The 22,175-nt window shown below is 39.6% G+C and overlaps 1 protein-coding gene across 2 annotated transcripts in view; it reads right to left on the bottom strand.

The window, feature by feature from the left end:
* The window catches only part of THSD4 (thrombospondin type 1 domain containing 4), a 234,124-nt gene that overhangs the window by 23,128 nt on the left and 188,821 nt on the right, over positions 1-22,175 (bottom strand). For both annotated transcript variants that reach the window (XM_066196706.1, XM_066196707.1), the window contains 3 exons: positions 5,487-5,662; positions 2,725-2,821; positions 1,632-1,874 (listed from right to left, as the gene is read on the bottom strand). In XM_066196706.1, coding sequence (XP_066052803.1) covers positions 1,632-1,874; positions 2,725-2,821; positions 5,487-5,662 — 516 coding nt within the window. The remainder of the gene's footprint in view (positions 1-1,631; positions 1,875-2,724; positions 2,822-5,486; positions 5,663-22,175) is intronic.

The raw sequence follows: 22,175 nt of genomic DNA, 5'->3' as shown, positions 1-22,175 counted from the left end.
ACTCCCTTCTTTGTCAGCCCATATAACCTAGCTTGGCTTGAAATGTCTTAGGGCCATCAGAGAGTCATGGGCACCTCACACCAAGCTCACAAGAAACATTCATACAGTCTCAATAGTCTCAGGATCCAGCTCTCCAGATCCAGTTTCTTTTGAATTTAACAATCAGAACGTGCACACATTCTTCATATAATGGGAAATGAGACACTTATTTTTGGCAGTTCTGTTGCTACATTTCATGGAGTAAATCAGCGGCTGAAATTAATTTTTTTAATTTTGAATTTTTTTTCTTAAGTCCTACAATTTTGCTGTCTTCCTTTTGACTCAGATTTCTTTAATACCACTGCCAAGAGTGACCAGATCTCTGCAGAGGGGACAAGAATTATGTGCCAAGGTCGATAAAGGCCACAGCATACACAACCAAGATTTCTATGATGGAGAGGAAGAATACATTTACCCTGATGTGTTCCTGCAACTGCACCATAAATTACCTGACTTGGATACTAAAATTCACCTTGAATATTCAGTCACTCAGTAGTTGATACAGACTGATTGCTGCTAGCCAATAATCGGACACAGTTATGGATTCTGCCTACACGACTTGTAGCAAAAGCACAGTGTGCTTAAATGCCAACTAAAATATTTTTCTCCACAAAAGAGCTGACTTCAAGAAGTCTGAATTTTACTGGTTGTATTTTAGCTCCAGTACTTTTGCAGTAATTTCTCCAAGGAGAAATGTTTTCTTTTTTTTTTTTAACTGAGAAGCAATTTTGATTGCTAACAATATTGCTGGATTTTCTCAGCTCTGTCTGTAGCTATAACATGGACACTCATCTGGCCTTGGACCAAATTTATGATGTGTTCTCTCAAACTAATTAAGAAGAAAATATTCCACATGTATATGAACTGGTGACAGTCAGCTGAGCTCCCACACTGATACACGTTTATTTTAAACCTCTGCTGTGCTATGGGTATGGTGGTGGGTGGAAATGCATAGTACAAAAGGTTTCACTTTTACCGTCACAAAAAGTTATTCTTCCAAGTAATAGCTTGTGTTCTGCATTACTGAATCTGTGGTCACTGTGAACGTCTGGCAGCAAAGCTAAATCTTTGCAGTATATGCAAGGAGTGTATGCACCACTTCCCAAAAGCTCACCAGGCCCTTTCCATCCCTTTTCCTTCTCACTTCTCCCCTGTTAGAACCTCAGATTTCTGAAGTCACATCAGTGCTGCTCCAGAAACACCCAATGAGACAAAGATGTCTGATGAAATGCCTGTGAAACCTTCCCATGAAGATCAGAAAAGTGTTGACAAAGACACAAAAAGCACAGTGGGTGTATCTGACAAAGCTGGAGAGGCGAAAGGGAACGGTAAAGAATGCCAAAGAATGTTGAGGAAAGCAGCTGTCTATCAAGGGTATGGGAGAGAGCAGTTTGCCATAAATGCTGAAATAATTCCTTCCAGAGGCAAATGTCATATCTTTCCTTATAAATTCCATGCTTTCTATTTTTAATTTTGCTGTTTCTACTGATTTAAATACAAGCACAGGTAATAGTAGTGAAATGACTTTTGGTTGTAAGAGAACAGAAAACAGCAGGTCCAACAATGTTTTGTGCATACAAAAAAGCACTTACCTTTCCCACACGTCGTAGTGCACTCAGTTTTTCCAACCTGTTTCCAGTTGTGTTCTCGGTTTTGTCTTGGTGGTTGCATAGCAGGCACCTGGTTTTCTGGCTGATGAGAAGGAAATCTTCCTGGCTGAATAACTGGAAAAGTTCCAGTTGCCTGCCCAGTGAGAATGTCTGTCTCTCTATGCAAATCCTCATCCTCATGACTTGTACTTTCTGGCACTCCTAACTGACCATTCAATGGTTCCCCTGATGAAGGACAATAATAGAAAAGCAAAATAATGAGCCTCCCATGAAAATATTAGTCTGTTATGATTCTCTAATAATTGAACCTGGAAGCAGCTTTAATCTGCTATGTAGAGACTGCCTAAGAGCGACCTGCAAAGACTGTGTTGTTTCAAACTAAGATAACCAAGTCTTAGCCAGCAAGTACATTAAAAACTAAAAACTGAAGAATCTCCAAAGACAACGTAGAGTTAATGCACCCAGTGTCAAAATTTCCCAAAGCATTTTTGTTTTGTTCCATGCTCTGCATTCTGTGCTTCCCCATGTCACAGCACAGCCGCTCCTCGTTATGAGCATACCAAACACTCAGAAATTTGTCAAAGCATGTCACGAACATTAAAACGAGGACCAAATTCACTTGCAGAGTTTCTCCTGCCCTTCAGAACTTCCTAGGAGTACACAGAGCACATACCCAGAGCTCAGACAGGAGCTGCCCAGATTCTTGTTTGGGAAGAGAACACAGTTCTGTTTGATCCTCTCCAGTTGCAAGAGGAAAAGGGAACTGTGGAGGGTTGTTTTAAACTATCTCAAAAAGAAAGACTCTGAAAAGAAAGATCATACTCTATTTCCGTCAGAGACATGGTTACAACACTCCTACTCAAAGTAGTAATATTCCCAGCTAAAGCATATTAAACCCTGCCAGTTTTAATTCACTGAAGTTTTACCAAATCTATGCTGAGTTCTCATTCACCATGAAATTCTGGGCCTCTCCCAGATGAATGGCAGCATTTACACTCAATTCATTGGTATGAATTTCTCCATTAGCTTATTAAGTAACAAAATGCTTTGATAAAAGAAAATGGTGGCATTTTACCTGGCCTCCTGTGAGCAATCAACTGAGGACTAATGACATTGTCTCCTGGAATGATATATTCGTAGTGTATACCCGGGTTAGGCTGCTGATGTATCATCTAAAAAGAAAACCAGCCATACGTACATTGAGTTCTTCCACTAGTTATGTTACTAATACTTCAACATCAAGTGGAACTGATTAGCTAAATAGCATCATTTATCACTGGATGGGATAGAAGCAGTGGTAAATGGCTGTCTCCAAAAAATGCAAGATAAAGAAAATACAAGTTACTGTTTGCAAAGAAGAAAATACAAGTTCACGTGTTTGCAAACTGAGCTAGCTTATGATGGCAGCTTGCTCTGGCTCTTTGGTTCTCACAATCCATGGACCTCAGTGTAAAACGTGCTGCTATCCTAATGGCCCAGTGACCCAGCGGAGCACAACTAATGCTTCAAGGCTTCACTAAATTCACATCTATTAATACCAACTAGGGATTCAGACTTTTGTTTAAACTTATGTCAAAATCACTCTTTCCTTGCCAAATATAATAGCTGTTCCTCTAAATGCTGTTCCTTAGAGAGCATTCACTTTCCTGAACCATCTAACAATGCACTGCCTGCAGTACTTTTTTTTTTTGTCAGGTTGGGTCCTTCCAATGTCACTCTCTTATCCAAAAAACACACCCTCTTTGTGGCCCTGAGAGAACCAAGAACTGTGAACTGACTTCAGCAGTAGAACCAGCAGTACACTTCCCCTCCCAGAACCAGGACCCTGTTCTTTAGATGGTTCCAGGAACAACTCCCCACTGGCTCCCATGTGATGGTTTTCCCATCACATTTCTCAAAACAACTGACAGGCGTATTTTAGAGAGAGCTTAACTGATCAAGTCCCTAATTAATATACTGTTTCCTGCAGGAAAATACCTGACATGATAGTTTCACTTTGAGTTAGTGAACCTACGTCTTTGTAGCAATGTATACTTCACACTTGTACAGAAATTGCACCTCTTTTTCTTGTTACTTATAACTTCCTGTAAACCAGAAAGCTTTTTCCTCTACATTTCAGAGTGGACAGAAGACAGCATGATCTCAGGAAAACAGAACAGAAAGCCATTTGGAGCTCCCATCTGCAAATCCCTTCATTTTTCTACACAGAGCATAAAGATCATGAGTATGGGTGAATGGAGAATTACATGACTCAGGCACTGTAAGTCTGAAAAAAGACATCTGTATCTGCTTGGCTGCACATGGCAAACCCGGGAGAGAGGCTGTTCATACTGAGCATTGATTTCCTTGCATCTAGCACTATTCACTTCTATCTTCCCACACTATATTAAAAAAGAGACTAAACTATCATTACACTGAATTGTAGTATTCCTCCTATCAACCAGAAACATCTCAGGTGAGAGTCCAGTGAAATCAGAAGTGGCAATCCACAGCAGCAGCCACAGGGCAAAGCTGGTAAAGCTACAGCCATCATGGCAGCTTTTTACGGTCCCTAAGCCTAAGCCAAAACATTACAATATCAAACATCAAAACAAACATCAAAAAAACAACAAAACTTAGAACTTTTTTATTATATTACTTTGGAAATATTTCTTTAATCCACTTCCTAACCCTTTTCTCTCTGGGTCATTACGTACTAGGCATTAATTGGCTAAAAATAAAAACTCAGGGCCAAGCCTCAACTCACAAACCCTGTAACTGCTCAGTAACAAGAACATCTGAACAACAGAATCTGGCATTGCACAGTTTAGGAGCCCAATTGTTTATTTTTCCAGGCTTTTCCCAGTCATACATTACAATCAATTGGAAAAGAAGTTCGGATCAGTTGGACTAGATGATCTTAGAGGTCTTTTTCAACCTTAACGATTCTAGTGTTAGCATAATTATTACATTTCTTTATTAGACACCATTCAGATGGGGAATAACTTTGCCAACATCTAACTTCTCCCAGATTAGCAATCAGGGTAGTTACTAATAATTTTTCTATGAAATTATCCAGCACACTCACTTTTCCACCCCCTATTGCACTCAAGGACAAAAAAGCCACAGCTGGATGAAAGAAACATATATTCAGTTAATGTAGTTTTTTCAAGAAATGGATTTTACTGCGTGGGAGTGTATAATCTCAGAACACCTCATTTATCTTGGAAGAAGTTGCAATCAATTCCAGTTATATTTTTTATTTCAGTATGATGAACTAAAAACCCCTCCCATCTGAAGTAAAAAGCTTTCTCAATATGATTTCTTCCTCTTACAAACTATTTGTCTTCTCTCTTCCTTTCTCAAAATAGCCATTATCTATGGTCTCCTATCACAGCTTCTTATTAAAACTGCCCTGCTCCAAATCCTACACTCTATAGGTTTATGGACTTGTTTCTTACTAAGGAAATTGAGATGGTGAGAGGCCTTGTCTGGCTTAAGTATTTGCTTCTTCACTGTAAAACTGAACTACATCAAATTTGTTTCAGTAGGAAAGTATCCAGAAAAAATCCAGTTCACAAAAGAAAAGCCTTGGACATTCGTATGCCTTATTTCTACTTTACTGAACAAGTTCAATTGGTTTTACTGCATCAGTTAAGTCTGAGAGAAAAAGGCTTGATTTAGATTTCCTAAGATCTGGAGCAAGATGGATACCACACCAAACAAGTGTAAAATGTCAAAACTAACATTTCGAAATTACAGCAATGAAGTGCTGGTACTGAATGCCATTTTAGTGCTGCACGTTAACAACAAACAATTTCTTTTCCATCAGGAAGAATAATTGAAATACTAACTCACATAGACATCAAGGACTTCGTTTGTTGGCCCATCAGCTAAGAAGGACTCCCCTGCAGTGCTGGAGATCTCATTGGGGCGTCTGTACGTGAACATTGTCCCTCCACCTTCGTACCTGCCCGGGCGGTCGATGGCCCAGTTGCCGTTGATGATGGAGCGTCCCGAGCGGCTCCGCAGGGCTGCAGGGGACACAAACACAAGGACTTGGTCAGAGGAAAGCACCTTCCCAATCAGCTCCCCACAGCTGCACAGAACGCTCTCAGGTATTCCTGAGGCCAGGGAACAAAGCTGGTGAAAAGAACAGAGTTATAGTAGTAGTTGTGAGGAAAAAGCCTCAGCAAACCAAACACAAACCGACCTTAGAAAACTGTGTCTCAACACTTCGTATGGTTATGCTGTAGGAAAAGAAAGAAAAATCAAAGACAGCTTGGAAACATTTTTCAACAGTTTTTCCCAGGTGGCCACGTGACTCTCAGCCAGCCAGCAGCACACACAACACACATGGATGCCAAGGAAGTGGTTTTCCGGCACTTTCTTCCCCTTGCATGGACTACTTTGTGATTTAGGCAGAACAAAACACGGAGTCAGCTACAGAAAACCAGCATTTCACATTGTGGAAGGACCAAACAATGTAGGGGCACATGAGTACCCTGAGCTGCCAAATGCTCCTGTTATTTCTCATGAAGCCCTTTGGCTGGACCATCCACTTCCTTTTCAGAACAAGATTTTTTTGTCAGAATATCTGCAGAGTCCTGACCTGCAGCACTGCTTGGAGTGCTGAGCATTCTGAAAATGCCAGTAGGATCTCTTGAATAAAAAAAGTGACTTGAAAATCAGATACTAGCCAGGGATTGATGAAATATGGATTCAACATTCTGCTGGCAGTGCATTCCCTTTGTTATCATGGGCAAGTGAGTAGTTTGGTGACACAGGAGCCTCTGTTCCTTCTCATTTCTACTTTCTTTATCTATGTGACTATAATTTTCAGTCCTTAAGGTTAGAAATTCCTGCCATATATATGTGCACAGTTTATGCAATATTACAGTTGCATTACTTAAAATATATATACAGAGAGAGGCTGAAACCCTATCAGACATTGCTGAAGTACACAGGAACAACACAACCCTTTCTCTAAAGGCTCTACTCACAGATTTTCGATTTTATTACAAAAGAATTTGCTTTTAAATAAAAACTTTAAAAGAGACAACAAAATCTAGTAATACCCTTGGCTGTATGTTGCTTGGTAATTTACTTTTTAAAATCCAAATTCAAGGTACAAAGCTTTGAACTTAAAAAAATTCAGGGTCAAGGACCCAGTTACTTGAGAGACTGCTTCTTCTTTGCCCTGTCTCAACAACAGTGATACTCAGTTAAAATGCTCTCAACATTATACACAACTATTTCTGCTACTAGGAAAAACTTACATGCATGGCTCAAATGTTGGGAAATTCAATTTATGCCACTAATTCTGAAGTAATACACATTAGAGACAAAACTTTTATTCTTTGTACCTATTCCAGACATCTGAATTAACTCAACTAATCAACAGAAGCAGTCTTTCTGCTTTGCTGCAGGACTCAGAACAGAATGTCCTGTGAGGAGGGACAGTGACACACCCTTGTCCTGTTAGGTTGTAAAATTCAAGATCTTTTCACTTGGAGGGGTTGCTTCTGACCACCTAACTATTCATGATTTGTTTACTGTTGATGAAATATTTTTATAAAAGCAAAAATGTCCATGAATTTCAAGGCGTTGGATCAGACCCTGTAAATGTATTCACACATTTTGAACTTTTATTTTACTTAATGCTACGTGTTTATTTTCCCAAGAGCTGCCAAAAATCCACTTGCTTCCTAGGTCTCATTTACTGACTCACCAACAAAACAATCTCTATACTGTGGCATTATTATGGAAAAATATTTTATACAATATAAGCCATGGAAATGGCCTCATCACTCCTCATATCATGCTGAGAGGAAAAATCACAGCTCAAAAAATATTGCACACAGGTTAAATAGGAAACCCAGGCACATTAGTCGCTTGCTGTTTATACACTATTTACACTTTTTTACTTTTTAATTCAAACAACTATGGATTAAATACTTCTGCAAAATATACTGGAGACTAATTTTACATTGGTTTATTAATGTGGAACATTTCCTTAACTTTATGATCTGAGTATTTTTTCTTAGATTGATGCTAAATAAATAAGATAAATGAATCATCAAGAGCTCAAGAAAAGAAAGCTGGCTAAGATTAAATTGTTATTAATAATCAAGCTGTAGAAAGATGGCTGGCTGAAAAACTGAATGCACATTAAACTTTCATTTCAAATCCATCATATGACAGATTTGAAAGAGGCCTCTCCATAAAAAGGGAAAATGTGCCTCTTTTATGTTTTGATCACTCCGCATCCACCACCTCAACTCTGCCCCCTAAAGAATTTTTATGGTGCTAATATTTTTAGCCAAAGCATTAAAGATTTTGAGAAGCTTTACCATTAATTCCTCATGAGGAATTCCTCATACAGGCTGTAGCTCATTTAATCTATCTTTCATCTTGGAAACGGCTTTTAACTAAAACTGTGTTGTTTACAGTGGCCTTCAACAATGCTTTGCACTAGTGACATGGAGTATTTCAGGATACGAATTCTGATTAACTTCTCCATATTAGCAGATTGAGACATATTTTTAGCGTCTTGCTGAATGACTCCTATTTTTCTAACCAAATCTGAAGAGAACTATTTTAGGTGTGGGTGTTGTTCCTCACTATTTGCAGTGCATTTTCACCCAAAACAGGCACAGTACCAATAATGAAATGAAACCTCTTAAATCTGGCAACAGCACTAATATGCAGAGTAATACAGTGTATTTTTCTGTCCTAAGGCTTTTCTGTGTGGGAGAAGAGTGTCCTAAGTCCTACTTAATTGCTTTCCAAGCCATAATAAGGCTGCAGACAGACAGAATTGCAGTTCTTTCCCATATCCATGAAGTGTCTCTCATTTGGTCCTGACCCACAGAGCGTTGAGCAGGGAGCAGATCCTCTCTCCGGGAAGAGGCTGCAGCCCTGCAACTGCGGCCACTGGGAATCCAGGTCAGGGCTTGGCTGCTGCAGTCCACTGCAAATGTCTCACTGGTGATTTCATCCCGGGAACCTTGAGAAGGTGCACTCAAGGTGCAAGTCAGAGATTGAAAAGACATCATCAGATGTTCTTTGATAAAGGTCCTCAACAAAGGCACCTCGAACAGGTGAGTGGGTGAGATGGATGGGGCTCTCAGGCTGCATTTGCTTTGCAGCTGCCAATTGAAAAACAAAGCATCTTACAGGCAAAGTGCAGCAACTATCTTATTTTTACACCATAAACACATTTTTCACTTGACACATCACATTCGAAGCATTTCCTTTGTGTTTTATTTTAACCAGCTTTTTAAAATTTAATCCTGTTGCTGTTTAAGTTGAATTGAAGTGCAAGAATGTCTTGGCCATACTGCTTTCTATAGAAACAGCAACACTTTCCCAGCACCTTTAAAGAAAGTGCCCAGATACAGGTGCAGAAAATAATCAGACTAATTCTGAATGACCACTTTGATGAGAGAGGTGAAAGGAACACGCAGCTTCTCCAGTTTATCGTTCCTGCACAGAATTACATTATTTGAAGCTTTCAGAGACAAATCTAAAATATTCACATACTGCACTATAAAAACCAGTGCAGGATGGTGCATCTGGGACGACTACACCCCCCAGCCAGCCTTTGGTGACATCTCCTGTGAGGTAAGCCATGGTACAAACCATACATGGAATGTAACAGGAGGAAAGTTACAGGAAGAGAAATGTGGAAAGAAGGGGCTTGTTGGAAAAGTCCAGCAAGTAGAAAAGTCCAGCAAATGCCCTGAGCTGACCTTTAACTCTGAGCAGCCAGACCTACAGCCTGCTCACCAGCTGCCACACCAGTGCAACTCCTAAAACCAGGGGCTACTTCTGAATGCACACAGATTGTAAAACTCTTTTCCAAAGGACTTGAAGACAACTTCAGACATTAAAAACAAACAAACAAACAAACAAACAAACAACAACAAAAACATTTTAAAAATTCAAAGAAACTATTCAGTGTCACAAAACAGCCTGCCTTCATGCCTGTCAGTCTTCCAGGATGGAATACAGAATACCTGTCAGGTCACTAAACAGGGAGCACATGGACCACAGTCTAGAAATACTCTAAGTCACAGAACACAGCTCCTAGGCTACTTTAAAGCACCTATGCAAAATGAGGAAAAAAAGCCAAATGCCTAGAAACTCAATAATAAACAGTTTTAAAATAATGAAATATTCAGTAGTTCAAGTTTCTTCTCTGAAAAAATTCCTTTCCAGAAGCATAGATATTTGCTGATTATTAGAACACACCTCAGATATAGAATATTCAGGAGAAATTTGGCACACTTCTCATGAACTGAATTATCTATTATTTGCCTCTGAATTTTTCAGTTCAAACTCCTACTGAGGCCATGGCAAAGCTCCCACAAGACTCTGATCTTTATTCAAGAAATATGAGTAGGGCTAAGATCTCATGATCAGCAAGAGTCAAATGATTTTAACAATCTGATCCTACAAACCCCTTATTTCAGAGCCAACGGAGGATATTAGAAAATGGTCAGCAGTTCGCTTACTGGCCTTAAATTAGGATCAGATTGTATAAACCAAAACCCAGTGTCTCTGCAGGTTGGACACCTTCACCTCTTGCACTGTATTTAGTTTCTTCACTGGCAACCAAGACAGGGTAAGGATACAGATCTGTAACAAAAATGGGGCATCTTCCAACTGCGCATAGCTGAGGGGAAGTGTTCATGAGCTGACAGCCAGTTCTGAAGTTCAACGCCACTGGTCACTTTAACAGTGTCAGAAAGGACAAGGACCAGACAGTGGGACTCTCCACTAAGAAATGGTCTATGACTTTACATAATCCTGATGCAGAATAGAATTTTCTAATACAAACTTTAACAAAAACCCCCCACCTTGTGTATGCCTCTACTATTCCTCAATCCAGGAAAGACCAGAAACAGACATAATACAAAATCATAATATGTCTCAGCATGTGTTTCTAAGATTCTGAACCCAGCAGTAAATTGTGGTATTTCCAGTCCTTTTTCAATCCTAGGAATCAGAACTTCCTGCACAAGTATTCAAATTTTAGGGACTTATTCATTTACAGATCTGCAAAGCATCTGAAATCTGGTTGTCTGTCTTTCTGTACAATTATCCCATAATATTGACCCAAATCTTACTTATTTTTTCACCCAGAAAAAACTTCAAAATCTGCTTTTTAGAAAATCAACAAATATCTTTGCTTACGGCTTTGAATAGCTCAGATATATTCTTATTTTGTAAAGGTACTGTCGCATTTATCCATGAACTGAGTAGTTGTCATAGCACTGCAAATTAAATATGACACATAGTATTTATTGCTAGCATTAGCATTCAAGCAATTGCTTAAATATTTTTATAGCAGGCACTAGATAAAAGTACCAGATTCCCAACACTATAACAAGGAAATGATAATTCAAGTATACTATTATTTCCAAGGAAAGGTTTGGACAGTTTTCTTTCTTATCTAAAATATTAACCATAGAACTTCAGGTCAACAGCATAATCCTGCTCAAGAAGTTATTTAGGTATTCTCCTTAGGGAGCTGTCATAAAAAGAAATCCTGCTTCAAAGGGGAACAAATTTGAAACAGTGAATTCCATTAAACCAATTTTGCCAAGTTTGTCCTGAGGTCCCACTTTGGCAGGTTTTATCCCTCCACCATGACAGTGTCCAAAAAAAAGCAAGTACAAGAGATTTCTACTCTGTTGCCTTAGGTCTAATCTAGTGTTGTTTCAGTTTTGAGAAAGCAGGCATCTTCTTGGGTGCATTTCCTAATCATTATGAGAGCAGAAAATCCCACTATCGCTTTTGAAAGATTCCTGGTTTGTTTTTTTTAAGCTGCAAAAAGAAAATACTATTTATTTGCTTAAACGTAATGGTTTTGCAGTTAATCACTGCAAACAGAAATGCTCCTTTTCTCCACTGCAGCAAACAGTAATTTTGAACTATTGCTTCCCCAATTGCCTCAGAGAGAAGCTTCCATCTCTCTCAGTTGTGCCTGCTCCTTTTGTGCTTGACTCCAAAAGCCCTGTTGATGCATCAGCTCAAGGAAAATGCGGGGGCAGCAAAGCAGAACAGACCATTAACTACTGTTGCAAGTAAGTATTACAGGCTTTGAGAAAAAAGCCAAACTAGTCCTGTAGCTATACAATCTGTTCAGGCCCAGACACTACAGCAGGTCTGAAGTCTCAGTGGCTTCAGTAAAATCTCCAAACAAAGAGCAGAGTCAAGAGTCAATCTGCATGTTACCAAATCTTGAGCTGCTGTCAGGAGAGGATGCAGGATTTCCCCTCATTTTTTAGCAGTCTTCCCTGACAGTTATTAGTGACAGCCAATGAAATCAAACCACATTAGCTAGTCTAGGCTTCCTCTTCTGTCTTTTTGGTGAGATGAGAGGCAAAATGCAAGGAACCCCCTCTCTGACTACAGCATTCTCACACTGCGACTTCTGAGACTTTGGCACACGAGGTACTGCAAAATACACACACAGATAGATGACCTGACATTTGCAAGATGCGGCATTTATTGTGCTTCGCTGTCACTGCTGCTCTCTCACACACCATCCTCAACCCCAGTGGGAAGCAGTGTGCAACACAGACCTTTGGAAAACTCATATAAACAGTAGCATTATTCAAGCAGAGAATGTTCTGCATCCTGTTACCCAGCTGCTACACTAAGACTGTAAACCTATGTCTGTGTACAGCCTGGAGCTTTGGAAATAGGGAGCTCACGAAGCAGATTTGATGATGCAAGTAAAAACATTCACTAAAGCAGAATTTCAGCATTTTGTTAATTCTGCCACTGCAAGCCATAGGCACTCCTTATGAACTGAATCTTGGGTTTCATTTTCAATTTTCTTCCTAGTACTGTTTCCCTTCTTTAAAATTGCTCTAATAAAATGCCTTTTCCCACTTTTCAAGCAGGTGCTCTTGAGTGATTCATGGCTTTTAATATTATTATTCATAAGTACAAAACTAATAACACTTACATGATTCCCACGCTTTCCATGGGGAGTAAGTTATGCCAAGGCAATAATTCTGAATGTTGAGATATGGCTCTAAATAGCAGAGAATTAGGGAACACTAAAGAGTTTGCTAAACCAGATCATTTACTTAGTTTATAAAGGCATTTCTTGGAGGCCATAGTAGCATTTACTGGGAAAGCAAATGAGGGAATAAGAGGAAACAACAGAGATGAAGTTCATTTTTAGGCTAGCGCTATGTTTATGAGGTCTCTAGCACAAAAATGAACCTGCCTAGGCCTCCTTAGCATGACAGGCTTTATGCAAGTCAGGGAAGTGTGAAGGCATTAATGCTCTATGCTGTTCTTGACATATGCAAATATTGGCACTGCATCTCAATAACCACCACAATTAAACATGGAACAACCCAGTTCTTCCCCAAGGGTGTTTCAGTTCCTGCTTTGTATCGAAGTATGGACTGCAGTGAGTAAAGAACTCCTGTCAGAAGTGACATCACTCCTGAACAGTTCCTGTGTTTCATGAGTCGTCTATTACAGCCCCCTGTACTGGGGAGGAGTACAAGACAAGGCATCAGAAGGCCAGAACAACATTTGTCGAAGAATCATTCCAACAAAAACTGAGAATGAGCAGATTTCGTTATTCTGCCAATGACCTAACCTAACCTAAAAGGACTTAAACAATTAATATACACAATGACAGTACACGATAAGAATAATGAACTTTCCTTTTATTTTTACCTAGCCATTCTCTATAATTATATACTTCAAATACATTTTATTAAGTACTACTGAAATAATCTATAAAAATATCTCTCTTTTGTAACTTACAAAAAATTTCCCTTGAGTTGAAGGGGTAGCAGTGGTTGACTAAATTCCCAACTCCACTAAAGTCTATGTCAATTTTCTGCTGTTAAGTTGTATGTAATTTGACCATTGCCCTGAAAATACTGAAGAGAAATGACAGAAGGGCTGGCACAAAAGTAGATTGAGAGGAATTAACTATGAAGAGAAGGACAACACTAAACCCCAGAGAACTGGAGTAAGAATCATACATGTCTTGTATCTCTAACCATGTAAAACGTATAGCCCACTGCATTTCTTCTGTTTTGTTTCGGGAAATGCAGCATCTCAAAGACTCTACAAATTAATCAGTAGAATCTAACTCCAAATTGTGGGCTTTTTTAATACAGAAATTCAAAATCCCTTTACACATTCTTATACATCCTGAATTTCTTTCTGTAAAGGAGGAAGGACATAACTGAGGTTACAGTTTCTAAGTGGCAGTCTCAGAACTTCAGCTCTTACAGGGCAGAATCAGAATTTTTGTCTAAGTCCAGTAAAAACACAGGGCTTGAATTCTTAACAACATATTTCCTACCCTACCTCAGTAACATCAGGAAATACTCTCCACTGGCAATAGCTGTAAATCAAGGATTTAGAAATAACAAACAACATTCAGGACTGGTAGTCTCCAGCAGGGATCCATTTCCAACGTAGCATGTGATATTTTAGCCATGCAGCTCCAGCTGAACCTGCAGATGATAGTACTTGGCTTAGGTACATAATTTCAGTTAGAATCTGGTTCTTGTATTTCAGGAGTTGATTGGACCGGCTGCTAATGGCTCAGAACATGATAGCTGAGCCTCCTGGCACAGTTCAGCTGCATTAGTGTGCCCAGCACAGAAAACTCAGCACACATTTGGCAGAAGTCCTTTGGGTAGATAAATGCAATTGAATTATCTTCTAATCTAGACACTACTTCAGTCAGAAGGGCCAGATTAGTGAAATGCACATGTGTAAATACCCCACTCTTTTCTCCAGCTGGCATAACAAAAAGTGTTTTGTAACTCCTTGCACTTCTGACAACTGCCAAGAATTGGAATAATTGTATGACAGCTAAACTAAACCAGCAAATTGTGACATCTCTGCAGAAAAGAGCACTCTATCTCACAGGAATTAAAAGCTGAAGTAGAAACTGCTTCTTTTGTTTGCTAAATAGCTTTTGTTCCTTGGTCTGAAAAATTGGAGCTAATGAATACTCCTAAGCTGTTTTGAATTTCAAGTGGAATTTCTCAAGAATTTTGGATGCTCTGTGCGGTAAAGTTAAACACTGTAACTCAAAACACACAGACTGTGAGCTGCAAAGCACTGCTGGGTCCCCCAGCTTAGGCATGAGCTGCTCTGGCTCGGTGTCTGTCCGAGCCGCTCTCTGGAGGGTCTTCGGGCCTCCTGGCTCATTCCAGGCTGGGCTCACACCAACACTGAAGCCCCAGGGACAGCCAGGTTTGAGTGAATGCTGACTCCAGCATGGAGGAGAGACCTGCAATGGTTTTCCTGTGCTGGCAGCAGGGTAGAACAGGAGCCCAAAGTGTCTGTGGGGCCAGGCAGCCACGGGCCCAGCAGGGCAGGCAAACCTTGGCCCAGGACACAGGGGAGACCAGGACATGGGCATGGAGACTCAAGAGCAAACAGAGACCAGACTATGGGTGGGAGAAGACGGGCTCTGATTAATTTAGTGGCCTTCAGAGTAAGGATCCAGGTGCTTTGGTTAATTCAGTGCCCATTACAGTAAGGATTACAGGCCACAAATTAAAGCAGACAGACTGCCCATGTCCAGCCCTGAAAAAATGATCCAATTCTTCACTCATTCTCTCTTCCAAAAAAAGTTGACAACAGCATGTAAACCTTAGTCTTTTACTTAAAACAACAATAATTTATTACAGATCCCCTGGAGTATTTGGCTTCTGTGAAGAAAAATGACATAGACACTCATGAGAGGCTGTCTCCATTTACCTGGGTGCACTCTGCCAGAAGAGGAGATCTGGCACAGTTAGCTGGGTGGCCAGAGGAAAGCTGGAAATACAGCACTGGTAGAGCTTCCTCAGGCATTATCTTCTGGCTATAAAGGCCTGAGGCAGTATTACTCATGTTATTGTTTGTGTCAGTCCACATTTAAAACATGAAAAAGATGTTCTGGGATGAAACTGATTTGATATTTATTTGACAAAGCCATCAAAGCATGTGAAACGCACAACTGACACCTGGAGGTAAGCCCAGAAATCTATAGACATGACAAAACCAGAAATCATCGTATTTTATTGATGACTTTTATAGCTCCAAAACCAACAAAGAATATGACTGAAATATTTCACAAAAAATAGCACAGATCATTCCAAATACAGAGAGCATTTCAGAGTATCACATCTCATTCTATTGCTGTTCTTTATTCCCAAGCTACTTACTAAGCTAATGAAAAAAAAAATCCTCTGATCAAACTATTCACAGAAACACAGGAAAAAATGATGGGTTTGCAAAAGTTGTGAGCCTAACCCCAGATCATGAGATAAGTCTGGCTAATTAATGGCAGTATTTTGTCTGCAGCACAGACAAACAGTGCAGTCCAGATTCCAAACAGACAATACAAAAAAATGAGTTAAGTATAGCTAGGAAAAACTACGTAGTTATTTTGCCATCAGGAACTGAATTTAAGTTTTTCCAAGCATATCTGGGAAAGAATAAACTAATAAAAAGAAAGTTGCTCTCTTCTTTTAGCAAGAAGTAACTTATTTTCTTCCCCCCTACAGAGTGCAAGCAGATCATTTGCAAACAATTCTGCAGACAGCTCCTAATTCTCAAGTGTGATCTTTTAGACCTTCTGCATCAGTCCCACAGCTCCCCTGATCAATACACTGTGCAGACATTGTCACATACATGGTCTCAAACAATGAAACATGACTGAAATTAATTTATCATTCTGAACATTAAATATTCAACATTTCAGAAGCAAGTTTCTAATATCTCCTTTACAATTCCACCTTAGGAAAAAGAAATCCTTGTCTTTCTGTCCTTGATTAAGTCTTATTAAAGTTTGATAAGCTCCATCTCCTCCCTTTATAGTGTATCTCCAGTATCACTTTTTCAGAACCATAAAAAGCAATTACCTACAGCCTTAATTTTTGCTTAAACCAAAATTCATATAATCCATAATCTATTTTTTCTGCATTTGAGACAGCATTTTTCACATTGTCTACATTAATAGTCAATTTTATTTTTTTAAGTATATCCAGCACACGTAGTTTCATACTTAGCTGGGAAACTTTTTTCCATGTTTGAGATAAATAAGTCTTTTTATGAATGCTGTCTATGAGTGAAGAGCCTTTTAAATATCTACCCTCCCAAAAGTAATTTAACTGGTTTCCTGTTATAAACACAAACTAAACAATTACTGCAATGTAACAGGCTACACATGTCTAGGAAACACTTGATGCTGCTGAATGATAGCACAGATTCTTAACCAGTGGTACAAAGTCTTCAACTCTACATGACCTATTTCAATACGACTCAAAGCAAAACCAGGAGTTCTATCAGGGAGAGGGTAAATAGAAAGAAATCCACCTTTTTAATCCAGGTTTTTGTGGACTAGACCATAATGACTGCCATAATTTCAAGTGGTTACACTCACAGGCCACTGCCAAGTCACAAATCAAAGCCCTGATGTTTCTATGCACATTGTATTCCAGAGACAGGACCTCAGAGAGCCCCTGCCAAAGCCTAACACATGAACAGGGCAGGCTGCCCCTCCTTGGGTGGCTCAGCTGCTAATCTGCACATCCTGGCATCCTGTGGGAAAGCTTTTCTTGGTTCTTTTGTCAGCAATGAAACAATTTTGGTGTTTTCTTAGTCAGGAATAAGAGGTGAAGTGGAGGCTGCAGCGTGTACTTCCAGTGTAACAGCTGTAATTAAGTTAAACTTTTTAAATTTAATTTGAATTAAATTTGTGAAGAATGAAGACCTTCTATACCTATTGGACAAAAGCAGCAGTCTTTTAATTCGTGTTTGTGCATGCAAACAAACAGACCAAAGAGGCACCACCACATCCACGTTCCAACCCAAGGATTACTGCTGCACTCTGAGGGTCTCAGAGAAGTCCCCTCTGCCACCCTGGCTGCCAGTGACCAAAAAAGACAGCATGTTACTGCAAGCTCACCTTTATGCAACATACCAAAACACAGCAGACCACAAATTTATTCAAGAGCTCTTCTCCCATCTCTGAGGCTCATTTCTGCCCACACTAAATAGGAAGATGCCACAAACCTGACAGAGTGAAGGTAACACTGCTCATTTAAATTGGCAGACAGAAATGCTACACATAGTCTATGGTATTTATCAGTCTTCTTTTAGTCAATCACTGTTTCAATGTTTCCAAGTTCCCCAACCATTCAATTAACAACAATTTTATTTCCAAATTAAATATCATGCTTGCATTATTTTACAGGACCATAAATCCTGAGGAAAATATCTGACCATGAACTGACCATATGAGCTAGATATTAAAGGTCTTTCTGGACAATACTGACATACATATATTCCAAGTCCAATGAGTTTCAACACTGCACATTTTTTCATTTGTAATCCTATCAAAAATTCACACAGCAACTTCATTGGTTAGCAGCATTTCCTGATTAACTTCAGTGAAGACAGAAACAAACCCCACCCTAAATACCAAAATACAAATTGGTTCCCTTTAATTACTGTCAGATACAGTTTAGGATAATGGTCCTTTGAGAGAGGAATGAATTTTCAGTAATCCAATGGAGAGGTAAAATATTTTCCACATCCATACTAGGCTATATCCACAAAAACTGATGATTTTATTCTGTTTTGCTTTTCTTTTCCATTCATTTAACTTGTCTTTCTCTTGACTCTCACACAAAATCCATTCCATCTGTTTCTGAGTGCATCTTCATTAGAGGTATTACTCCCATTATGATGACTAGGTCTTAAAGCTCTTTATTCACATCAGGTCTTACTATACACTGCTTTATTTGCCAAGCAAGGAGCCCAGGCCCAAGGAAATCAATGGCACCATTGTCATTTGGGAGCTGCACAGGATCTGCCTCTGCCCCTGCTCGTTTAACAGCAGCTTTTTTACGTCCGCAACCACGAAGGCATAAAAGTCTGCTGAGAGTTCAAAAGCAGTTTTAAATTTTGTCCCCTGCTTTTCAAACACTTTTAAAATTATTTGGGCAGTTGAAAAAAAACCAAAACATTTTATCCAGCTAGGCTGCAGAAGTGTTTAGTACAGTTCATTGCAGTAGGAGTGCTTGATGGGCATTTCCAGGCTGCTCCTTACCCTTCTCACAGGATCTTGAGGATCCAATTAATTAATGTCAGAAAAACACTTTGAAGATAAGAAGCACTTTCTGTGATGATTTTGTCAAAGAACCAAGGAGCTTTTGTTTCAAATGCCAAATCCTGGATGGAGGCATGAAATACAAACCCATACACCAATGGATTTCAGCAAAAAACACCACTGAGAGAAGGTAAAGGAGGGCAGCATTGCACAGCAAGGAGTCTTAGTCCCTGTTCCCACTTTCCCTCTGGAACTACTCACCATGCTGAATGGATTTTAAGCCCTAAACAGCTACACTGCTATTTACGATTAATTTTAAGAGGCAGTGTCTTGATATATTCTGGAATATTTTAATAATCTACTGAAGTCTAGAAGCCTTTCAAAGACCAAGAAACCTGGGCAGCTCTGCTGATGGGCACTGTGAATGCTAAACCATGCAGGAGATGAAAGCTCTGGCCTGTTACTGCATTCCCTCAGAAGATCATTTCTAGTCCATGGATATGAACTCTGCAAAAGCTGGATCATCGTGCCAGCCAAGAGGTTCTAAATAAACATTTCATTCCATTCCGTCATTTCTGCTGGGGATGCCAACAAGCAGCACCTTCGGCAGCACCTCACTTTCATCTCTGATTTGAAACCCAGTGCTTTGTAAAAGATGACTATTATTTATAGGATGTACAACATGCCAAAACAGAACCTGGACTGCAGTAACTCAGACCAATTACACACATTACTATTAACATTAAACATTGAAAAACGTTACTTACAGAGTGTGTTTTTAAGGTTTTAAGTTGCCAGAGTCAGCACTTACGCAGACCTAGTGAATTCCACTACTGCATTATTCTGCACAACTAGTGAGAGAAGTTTCACCTTTGCAAAGGGCGGCACTGAACAGCCTTAGAAGGCGAGCAGAACAAGAGCTAAGAACTGCAACTCAGAAATTAAAGGCTTTTTAATGGTTTTCAGGAGAAGAAAGTCACAGGATGATTACTTTATACTGGAGGAGGGAAGAAAAAGCCCGAGTAGGTGGTGATGCAGAACAGATACCAGATCCTGATAAAAACAAAATCCAATAGGAATTTGACTCTACATAAACAATGCTATACCAATGTTAAGACCACAGCAACAGATGACTCACATATGAGCAGATGCCACAATCTGATCATATAAACTCACAGTTGAGTGTTAATTCATTCTACCTCTAAGACAGGATGAAAGTTCAAACACAGTAATTTAAAATGACACAATTCAACCAAGTGAAAAGAAAACAGCATTAGTCCATTACTAATGACACCAAGTTCATCAGGAGAATCTGCACCTCAGACGCATACACAAAATAAATACACTAAGGAAACATTACAAATTTTATACCACTGTGTAATCATGTCTATGTGCTCTGTCACAGTATTCCTGTGTTCTAACATGCAGCACTCTGAGGTTTAGATTTTCACACCTTACAATCTGACAGACAGCTTATAAAAACTTTTATACTAAGCAGAGTTGAGGGTCTCTGTGCTCCTTTACAGAGTTTTCCCCAGCATCTAAAGAATTAAGGCCACTGGAGACGCATATAACTAATTTTGAAGGTTAGCTGCATTCCAACATGCCTGATTTTGGGTTAGACCTCCTAGGTATCCTAACCATACCACCACTGTTTTCTACCTAAAACAAGTGATGAAGCTAAAAGACTGAAAAAAGCCTTCATCAACTCACTTCCAAGAAAGCGTCAAATTTTTATTGCTACATCAGCATTAGGGATGATACTGAAATAAAACACAAAAGCTTACATCCCACTCCACACTGCCTGTCTCTTCCACCTCAACCTTTAGATATATTCCAAGGTAGGAAAATAACCGTTCCTTTTGATTTCACCTTTGCTTCAATAATGTATGCAGTGGAAATGCTAAAGACATAGCACAGACTTCTGCCCTAAAGAACACTCCCAAGGGCCACTGTCAGGACAAGCTAATTCAGTGTTAACCTGAACACAGTAATGGAATTCCCCATGTTGAGCTTTACAAATGTTATTATCTGTAAGGTTCATGGCCATGTACTAAATTACAAACGTGTGACACTTCTTCACAAACAAACAGAGCAGAATAAAATTCCGTAATTTTCCTTTGTAGTTTTCCAAAATCTGCACAACTGCTCAGAACTGAGCTGACACAAACAGGCATGGGGAAGGAAACCTCTGTTCATTCATAAAGCAGTGAACCTTTGCTTAAAGTAACTCACAAACTTTGAAGCTTCAATGCAAAATAGCTCTCCCTCTAATAAAACTAACTGCTGGCAGAACAATAAACTAAGTCTGGTGCTCATTAGGACTCAATGAACAGTTTCAAAACAATCCAGGAGCAACTCTTCTGAACTAGAGACTAGAAAGCTTCAGGGATGAACTATGATGTGCTATTTAGCGAGGCAAGGGTTAGAGGAAAAATCAACTTCCTACTGTATCAATAGATAAAGTCAGAAGAAACCAAAAGTTCTTAAGACTATGCTTTGGTTTCAACAGACATCCGGGAGATTTTTCTTCAGAAGTCTGCTTTGCTAAAAATGCAACAGAAAATTTTGATGCTGAAAAGTTACAACCTCTTGACAGAAATTTAGGACTGCATCATGCTTCGCTTTCTTTTTTTTTAACTTGGCAGAAGACAACTGAAGAAAGGTATTGTGTGTTCATAAATTTAAGCTCACACCAAACAAATTTCCATGACTTGGCCTTCCCCTGCATTAATCAGGCTTGGGGAAGGAAAGAAAAAGTATTTTGTAAGAATAATCAAAAAATCAGAGGAACTATCATTCTGAATATAGAACAACCTCTTCTAGTTTTGCCAGACACTTCAGGAAAATTCAATCCTCCCCAGTCCTCTGCAATATGAGCCTAGAAGAGAATGATGAAGCATTATGACAGAAATTCAGCAGTAAACTTTTAATTCCACTTATTGAAGGAATCTTAATTCCGCAGTCTGACTGAACATCAGCAGACACATTACACACTAAGGTGTTGCTGCCTTGAGTCCTTACAAGTAACTGTAATGATGAGGCCTCATTTCACCAATAAAAACCCCACCTCTTTTCCAAGTTTTCCAAAGCTCTGGTATGGCTTATCATTTCAATGTCCCCGTGTTTGGTTAGAGCCCTCCTAACAGGTCTGCTCTTGCTCCTCCCTTGAGGTTCACCTCCCATGATTTCAGTGAAACTCCTGCACAGAATCCTTATTTGAAGTTATGCTCAGGAGTTCCTTGCTCAGGGCCCACAGAAGGTTTTCCAGGTGTGGAGGAGTCCTCATGCCACAGCAATCACACCAAGTGTTCGCCTGTCTCAGGGCCACATTCTTCTCTTCCACGGAAGAGCTGGAGCAGGGGGATGGAGTGGAGGCAATGGACCAAGGATTAACCCAAATAACAACAGCTGCAGCTGTTACGGCCTCAAAACCC

This window comes from Chamaea fasciata, unplaced genomic scaffold (genome assembly GCF_029207755.1).
Source record: "Chamaea fasciata isolate MVZ Bird 193981 ecotype frontalis unplaced genomic scaffold, bChaFas1.0.hap1 SCAF_14, whole genome shotgun sequence".
Lineage (NCBI taxonomy): Eukaryota > Metazoa > Chordata > Aves > Passeriformes > Sylviidae > Chamaea > Chamaea fasciata.
The sequence above is the reverse complement of the archived record's forward strand: the minus strand, read 5'-3'. Positions and strand labels throughout refer to the sequence as shown.